Source organism: Montipora foliosa, chromosome 2 (genome assembly GCF_036669935.1).
Source record: "Montipora foliosa isolate CH-2021 chromosome 2, ASM3666993v2, whole genome shotgun sequence".
Taxonomy (NCBI): domain Eukaryota; kingdom Metazoa; phylum Cnidaria; class Anthozoa; order Scleractinia; family Acroporidae; genus Montipora; species Montipora foliosa.
In genome coordinates, this window is record NC_090870.1 from 31,967,081 (window position 1) to 31,976,045 (window position 8,965).

General features: G+C 40.2%; 1 protein-coding gene across 1 annotated transcript in view; it reads left to right on the forward strand.

Moving 5' to 3' along the window:
- The first annotated feature begins 2,291 nt into the window (after window positions 1-2,291).
- The window catches only part of LOC137992853 (uromodulin-like), a 6,796-nt gene continuing 122 nt past the window's right edge, over window positions 2,292-8,965 (forward strand). The window contains exons 1-6 of the mRNA XM_068838399.1: window positions 2,292-2,427; window positions 3,510-3,600; window positions 3,946-4,251; window positions 5,564-5,784; window positions 7,594-7,747; window positions 8,813-8,965. The exon at window positions 8,813-8,965 is cut by the window's right edge and continues 122 nt beyond it. Of these exons, the coding sequence (XP_068694500.1) occupies window positions 3,546-3,600; window positions 3,946-4,251; window positions 5,564-5,784; window positions 7,594-7,747; window positions 8,813-8,856 (780 nt within the window). The 5' untranslated portion in view covers window positions 2,292-2,427; window positions 3,510-3,545 and the 3' untranslated portion in view covers window positions 8,857-8,965. The remainder of the gene's footprint in view (window positions 2,428-3,509; window positions 3,601-3,945; window positions 4,252-5,563; window positions 5,785-7,593; window positions 7,748-8,812) is intronic.

The window sequence follows — 8,965 nt, forward strand, 5'->3', positions numbered from 1 at the left end:
AGTGTTACCCAATCAAGCGTTCAGAAATCAAGTTTCCCACTGGCTTCCCTGACAAACTGTTACTGATATTCTGGTATTCACGGATGACGAACTGAAGCCGACCAATTTAATTCCAATACCCACAAAAGGGAAGAGTAACTCCAGAATACCCGGCCACCGAGCTCTTGTAGCGGCATTGTTTGAAGACTGAATTAGTACACAAGACATATATACGCAAATAAGTAGCTGGGTATTATTGCAAAAAGGGCGTGCTGTTCTTGTGCACGATTATTAAATTTTTGTTACGAGATTAGACAACGTAAACAAACATACCCTGTCTGCAAATTAAGTCTTTTGTGAGCCAACGCCAGTGACTTTATGAGTTTTTCTGTAAACGAACGTGATTTGAGATGTTTACAGAAAATTTGGCAAAAAACGAGGCTTTTTTCTTGTTCCCTAATACCCGGAAGACCCTCTCTCGTCCGAATTCTACTTGCCAAATTTCTGACACGCTTTGTGACAGTATTTATGCACAGAGAAGTGACGCTTTTGGAACCAAGCCTATGATCAACAAGCATTGATCAGCTCTTCTTCGAATGGGTGTTTTCCCTGGAACTCATCCTTATACCCACACGAATAATCTCGACACCTGCTGAAGCAATATGACATTCGCATTTTCTTGGCAGGATTGTCAAGTCATGCATTTAGCGGTTGATTGTCAAAAGCAGAGGGATCCAGTATGTTTCCATTTTAGTACAATGCCTCGTGAAATAACAGAAACCCCATGACGAAGTGAAAAAGCACTCCAATTCGCACGTGCGAAGTGTGTTGCCTTGGAAATGAATGTAAACACTTTTAAAACAATTGACTGGAAAGGAATTTAACTTTTGTTTTCCTCATGCGCTCTTCTGTCTTGATTCTTCGAGCAACAACTTAATTTTTGGCATATGAGTTGTCGAAGGTTGACGAAATCCTGACGAAGAAAGTCAATAAAGGATGATTAAGAACGTCAATTATATATTGGCAACGCTACAGAATTCATGACTTAACTCATCAAGTTTTTGCTGAGGAGTTTAAGGAAATGAAATAAAGATCCGCAATCAATTGAAGAAATGATTTTCGCAATTTGCAGCGTTTCTATCATTGTTCAATTCAGTCGATTTATGCGGCTTCCGGATACTTGAAACCGGATTCTTCAGTAATTTACAATTAACTTTCATACATTTCGTTCTTTTAAGGAAAAAAAATTTGCAGCAGTCGTTTTTGTTCACTTCTGTTACTATTGAAGTAAATAACAATTCGCCTACACATTTCTTTCTTCAGAATTCAACGGTACATTTTGCCAAAGGTTGCTTTCAAAAATTGTTTTCGAATGCTATTGTGTATATAGGACTCGAAATAAAATTGATCTTTGCGGAGAGATCCATCCGCATGCGTTTGTTCCTGTTCATTTATCGGTAGCATGAAATATTCCCGGAAAGAACTGCGTTAATTCGATGCTTTGAAGTGTTGACGTCTTCATCAGTACTAATCTCCCAAATCTCAATTGCCTGATATTTTATCAGCAATTTGGCAAGGAAAGTGTTTCTAATAAGTTATGATTTAGCACTCCGATTTTGCTTTGTATTGTACCTTTGATGCGGCAAATAACACATGATCCATGGAGCGTTTTCACTCACGTGACTAACAGCCATGTTGGATTACTGAAACAAAAGAAAATAGAGTTCAAATCCCTGAGGATTAGTTTGGTACACCATCATGGCCGCCATTCCTTTGTTTTGGAACACCAACATGGCCGCCCTGACGTCATGTGAAAACGCTCTATAGAGTGTCTGATCTTAAAAAGATGTGAAATGTTTCAGTGCTGATAAAGTGTGTATTAAAGGCATGGGCAGATGCATGCGTAAAAGCGACGTGAAATAAGCGGTCCATTTCCACAAACTTGCGAGAAGCGTTTTCTTTCTTTCTCCACGGTTAACCATGATGGAAGAAGTCGTAATTAGGCCAGCATTCAAGCATTCAGCCTGATATTGGATTTCAACTGTTAGTTTTTTGCAATGACCGAAATAAAAAAAACTCCTAAGTTGTAACTGCATTGTATCGACTGAGACCGAATTTACCGACGCTGATTCTTAGGTTTGTTGTCTACGATTGCTAACAAGACAAAACAATGAATGGCCCCTTTCTTTCGAGAAAAATCAGATAACGTGATCAACAATGAACACGTATGCGTATTTCATGTTTCCTGCGTGGGTATAAACGGACGTTTGAGGTTTTCCGCAAAACTTAAATCATTTTTTTGCGCGTCATAGCGAATCGAGATGTACGATATAAATACCTGACGTTGAGGGGCTGCTTGTTAAAACGAACCGTTAACAAGATCCTGCAATTGCAAATATCTTCAACTGAAGATAAAAGACCTTCTTACATTGACCTCCGCTGGAGTTGGTAAGTACCTTTTGGTCTCGAATATATAGTAGCTACATTAATGGTGTGGGTTAAGAATTCCCTTTGATTTGAGTAGCATTCCCAGCTTTTGCAGTCATTGTTCAAACGTGACACTGAAAAAGAGTTTACAAAAAGAGAGAAAAAAAAAAGGAATGATTCGTCCGTTCAGTTACAAAATAGTTGTATCGCAGCAAAACGCTCAAAATATTCAACATCATTACTAGAATTAGGTTAAGCTTACGCGGGAATTTATGACTCGCTTGTTCCAGCCGTCCTCCATGGCATCCGGCGACTTCCTCTTTCCTGCATCCTTGGCTTGGTTTCCACAATTCTCTTGGTTTCGATGCGAAACCAACAGGGGCACCCAACGAGAATATAGTCCAAAACCACTTAAACATACAGTTGTTAAACGTATCTTTGTATTTAAACCGTAGATATGGCATATTTTTATCCCCAACAATTTTTTCATCTGTTCGGATTTCCTAGCTGAAAGTCTAGTGATCCGAAAATTATAGGGATTAAAACTTACCTTTTTCGAAAATTTCAGGCAGAAACTGAAGGCTCCCGAAAATTCTAGGGGACCTTTTTAGGGTAAAAAATCCGTTAAAAATGGGCAATTATACCATTTCTTAGACGTTCGAAAATCCTAGGAGAGGCAGGCAAGCAAGAAATTTTACAACAAATGTTCCGAAAATTCTAGATCTCAAATCGTCTTCCGAACAGATATTTTCCGAAAATTGACGTTGGGTGCCCCTGAACCAAGAGCAGCACTTAGAAGGGGGAAGTAAAAAGAGCTGTTCAGTTTTTGTTTCTCCTAGGTCTGTACAACAACTATCTCCTATCTTTACTTGAAAATTGATTTTGTCATAGTTGGATATAAAAGTCAGGAAGTTTTAAAAGCGAGAACAATGCTCTCACAATGTTGAATTGACCGTGACCATGCTGTTGTTTTCAGTTCTCAGAATTAATAGAAATATACGGTGTATTTTTTTAACAGTCTCGGCCAAAAAGTAAACAAACAGATGAAACAAAGAAACTTGCCGAGGTTTAAAATCATCTCCATTTTTTAACTATTATTTTAGTTTCTACGCCGAACATAGAAGGAAAGAACTGCCACAATGAACTTGACTCTTTTGTTTCTTCTATCCGCTGTGGTTTTCTTTCACCATACAGGTAAGCTAATTTAGTTCGACAGTGCAAAGAACTGAGTTATTCTTGGCTAGACATTTCCCCGGTGGAATTATCTCTGACTGGTAAATGCTGAATTAAAAAATGCCCTTCATCGGAGAGAAACTAGGGCGCTAACAAATTATGTATCGAGTGATGTGGTCTTCGTCTCGGCTGGACCACGGTTTTGAACAATTTATCGACGTTTTGTTGGAGTTTACTTTTCACGATTTCTCTGCCAGTACAGCGAGGTATTATTTTATTGAGTTGTCCACCATGTAGAAAGTACCTCTTCCTGAAAATTGAATTTTATTACACGTTAAATTTGTTGCTCGTTATATATATTTTCAGTGGCCATAGAATATTCACCACTCGGTTGCTTCAAAGACAAACGGCCTGCGAAGGAGAGAGCACTTAGAATACTTGTTAAGAACTTTCGAGGTAATTTAGATTGGAATAACTTAAACAAGACAATCGAGGACTGCGCCAACGAAGCGAAAAAGAAGGGATTCCTGTACTTTGGAGTTCAGTTTTATGGAGAGTGTTGGAGCGACCCCATGGCTCACCTGACTTATGACAAGTACGGACCTTCCAAACAATGCTCTCATGGCGTCGGTGGCCCTGATATGAACTTTGTTTATATGCTTCATGGTGAAGGTAATTACAAAAAAGATACTATTTTTTCATGAATTATTTAAGATTGAAAAACTATATCCGCGGGCCAAGAAATTTTGCGAGCGATGAAGCCGCGCTCTAGTTCATTGTTCAATGTTAATGGCTTGTTGCCAAGACCAGGGGAAAAATACCAAAAAAATAGAAACAGTAACAGTACAAACAAAAGACTACAATTGCAAATACCATCCTTGTAGAGCTTTACACTGCCCAAAAACTGAGACTGTTGATGAAGGCTAGCCACCCTAAGGCGACTGTCTTGTTTTCGGTAAATGGAGTTTACAATTCGTAATGTTGATCAAAGGTCTACTCATGTGTTTCTCTTCTAACCAGTTATATTTTTGGGCACGAGTCAATGGTCTGTTTGTCCTAAGGCGTTGGGAGCGCAACTTGATCTCAATCACAATAGGGACCTACGTAAGCAAGGACAACGACGACGGGGCAAGAAGTTTGGAAAGCCACGTTTCATGAGCAAAAACAATGGCTCTGCAAGCCCCGCACTTGCGTTTTTCATTTTGGTAAATTTTCTTCCGTCATCATCAGGCGAACGCGTGTAATAGCTAAATTTCAGGATCTGTTGACGACTTAAGCACACCGCGATATACATTTTTTTCCACTGTTTCTCTTAGTCCACACCATGCCATACCGTTTATGCCAGTCTCATTCCAGAACACTTTGCATACATTTTACAGAAGAAATGTGTTCCGGCAACAATAGGAATTGTTATATACCTGAAAATTTTCCCTCAACAGCACGTGCTCTCATTGGTTACTTCGAGGTCACATGACACCTAACAATAAAACTGTTTCCCGCCAAAAGTTCCCGTTTCGGTCAACATTGCAAAACCTATGACGTCAGAGGGTAACAGTGCACTGTTACCCACGAATGTTGGCCGACGACCTCAGTTGCTGTTTCCATTGCTCGTTTTCTTTTTGTGCTATATAACAAATCTCTTAATGACTGGTCCCTCTGGAAACAATTAATTTTGTTTTCCTCGAATCTCAATGTTTCTCTCGGCTGCACCTCGGGGAAACATTGAGATTCGAGGCAAACAAAATTAACTGTTTCCCGAGGGACCAGTCATTAAGTGTTTAATATGTCCCAATCAAGAGAAATCATATTTTCGGGTGACGTTTCGTCCTCGTTGTAGATGCTTAAGGTTCCTAATGAGAGCCGGCCTACAAAATTGAGCGCTCGCAATGGTAACGAGTTCGTCTTTGCAACAAGATCTTGGAGGGAGTGGTCCGGGAATATGGAAATACAGAGCGTCAATTGCCAGCAACATTTTTCTCCACAGAAAACGAATGCTCCAACTATAACCTTTTGAATGAATCAGACCGGTCAGAGAAGTACCAGTCCACAGGTGCATACAAGTGTGATCACTGGGTGCATCACTTTAAACCAAATCTCTGGAACAGATTTGAAGGAGCAGCTGGAGAGACCATGGCTGTAAGGCCAGTGCCTCCTAACAAATGTTCAGCTTTTTTGAGTGGATGGATGGATGGAAAGCATCCAGAGGTAGGTGACGTGAAGTTGGAGACGGGAAAACGTCAGACCAATATCTGACGTAGCCTTCCACGCAGTCGTTTTTAGGGTATTTTGCCAACCCCCCACAAACGCCTGCTTTACCCGAACGAAACATTCCATTCACTTAGTTTAGCCAATCCAATCTTACCATTTGAAATCTTGAACTTGACATCACACGCAGAACAACTCTAACGGGAAACCCAGGAAGTTGGCAAAGTGGCCTACTTTAATTAGAAGCATTAAATTAATTAGCCATCGTTAGATGATGACTGGATCATGATTGGCTAGGAAGCCACGCAGGTCAAACTGTGGAAAAGGAATATTGCTTTCCGATTAGGGTTAGCAGACGTTTGTGGGAGAGATTCATCACGACTGCGTTGGAAGCTATATCTGACCGCGATGATCTATCGTTAAAATATTTATTAACTTATTACCTATTGTTATTCAAACTATTCTCTAGAATAATTTCTGTGTGTACATTGTACGCATTTTGAGCTAAGGATGAATCCGAACAACTAAGACAAATAATAATTAACAAATAAACAAATAAATAAATAAATAAATAAAAAGGAAAATAAAACAAACAACAATAACAACAACTGCATAACCTATTTCAGCAAGAGAAAATGAGGGGACAGAGACGGAGGCTCAAGGCGTTGGCCGGGATATGTTATGTCCACGAAAGTTGTTTTTAGACGAGCGGAAGTCTTTGTTCTAGCGAAAGTCTGTCTTCTGAGACGTCCGCATGCAGTCTTGCCTCCCTCTCAGGTTCTTAGTGAAAAGAGAAAATGATGGCGCACGTGGAAGGCTGATGAATATTTATTTTCTTTCAAACATCGGACCGAGGTTGGCCTGCATGCGGACGTCTCGGAAGACTTCCGCTCGTCTAAAAATAACTTTCGTGGACATGACATATCCCAAGGGCTGGACCGGGAGCCTCCTTCTCTGTCCCCTCATTTTCTCTTGAGAGCATATATGTTCGTTCCAAGACAGCTTACGGTGCGGCGGGTCTAATTTGCAGGTCGCAGGTCGCGGGTTCCCGGTCATTGTTTCACCAATACAGAAAGTATCCTAAACATTCTTAAAAGCTAACCTTAGGCCTAATTTAGGCCTAAGGTTAGCTTTTATGAATGTTTAGGATACTTTCTGTATTGGCGAAACAATGACCAGCAACCCGCGACCTGCGACCTGCAGATTAGACTCGCCGCTTACGGTGTACAGTGACGCCAAGATATTTAACTGCATGTTTGTGTTGGATGTAATCATGGATGGGGGGCTTCCTGCACCGTGTGACTCGCAGCACATTACACTTGTCCAAGTGAAAAGACATATGTGATCTATTTTCCCATTCTTCAAGAAGTTTAAGATCTTTTTTGTAAGAATCGGTTTCGTTAGTCACAGCCATATACCCAAAAATTGTCATCTGCAAATAGTCGAACTTTGGACTGTAATTTAGCTGGTAGTTCATTTATATATACTAAATATAGTATAGGTCCAATCACGCATCCTTGAGGTACGCCGCTTGTTACGGGAACCCAAGAGGACATTTCCTCTTCACATACTACTCTTTGTTGTCGAGGAAAGAAACCCTCTATCCATTGATTGATTGAGCCGTTGACGCAATATTCTCTGATTTTGCGTATTAACTTCTTATGATGTACCTTATCAAAGACCTTGGCAACCAAAGTTTCACCAAAAACAGAGGAAAGAATAGCAATTGAAATAAAAAATTCCGGAAAGCTTGGAAACGAATACTGTACATTAATGATGTTTAACATTGAAAAAATTTCTATTTAACAGGTTATTGACGGAATACAAAGCAGACGAGTCTGTTTTACCTCAAAGAGAAGCAATTGTGACCGTTCTACAAATATACGCGTCAGAAGCTGCGGCAAATTTTACGTCTACTACCTCCCAAATACACCGGGCTGTGTGCTACGCTACTGTGGAAGTGGTGAGTATAATAAACGAATAATTAACGTCATTTGAGGGAATGACATAATTAAAGGCAATATCCACCATTGTCATAAGTAAGCGCTAAATTGTCGTAAATACTGGCGTATGGTATGTTTTGTTGGAAAAAAAATTGTATTACGGTAATACCTCTTCTCATAATATACACACATGACTTCAGAAATATGTTAAAAATATCGCCACCACTATTTTTTTAAAATTCATAAATGGCCACTATGTTTCTTTAAAACAGGAAATAAAACATAAAGCCCGCCGCACACTTGAGGAAAGAGCTGAGCAAACTGCCTCGCGAGGCGGTTTGCTCAGCCGTTTCCTTACGTGTGCGGGGAAATTGTGGTGAGAAATTCGCCTCGCGAGGCCGTGAGGATCAAATAAAACATGTTTGATATTTTTGGCCTCGCAAGACCAATTCCTCAATGTGTGCGGCCATCGTGAGAATCGAGCTGAGCTTGGTTTAATCAAGCAGCCAATAAAAATATATGGCATACTCACGTGACTCCAGCGATTCAGGATGGGGTCGGAGGAAGAAATTCCGACGTCACTGAAGTCACGTGAGAATTCCATGTATTTTTATTGGATGCTTCATTGACCAAGCTTAACTCGATTCTCACGATGGCCGCACACGGTGAGGAATTTGCCTCGCGAGGGGAAAAATATCAAACATGTTTGATTTTTTCCTCACGGCCTCGCGAGGCCAATTTCTCACCAAAAGTTCCCCGCACACGGTGAGAAAACGGCTGAGCAAACCGCCTCGCGAGGCACTTTGCTCAGCTCTTTCCTCACCGTGTGCGGCGGGCTTAAGTCGGTTCCTTCCTCAAAATTTACTCCACGTGTTATTAACCTCGCATCCCTTACACATTAATATCAATTTCGTGTAAGAAGGAAGAAAGTTAAAGCATTCGGCAAAAAGAAGAGACATGAAAATGGCAAAAGTACCATGCCGTAAAAATGTTGGCATACTACAAGGTTGAGTGATGTAAAGTTGCTTTTTTTACATTCAACTGATCTTTATATGCTTCTCTTTCTCTTTCTCTTTCTCTTTCAGGTGTCAAACAATCTTCTCTAACGTCTGCAGGAGTGACCATTTAAAGCTAGGTTTTTTGCCGATTAGGCTGTGCTTACTAATAGATAATTATTCAAAAAAGGAATATATTTTTGAAAGGCTTTTGGCTATTGAAAAATAACGATATCTGCTAGA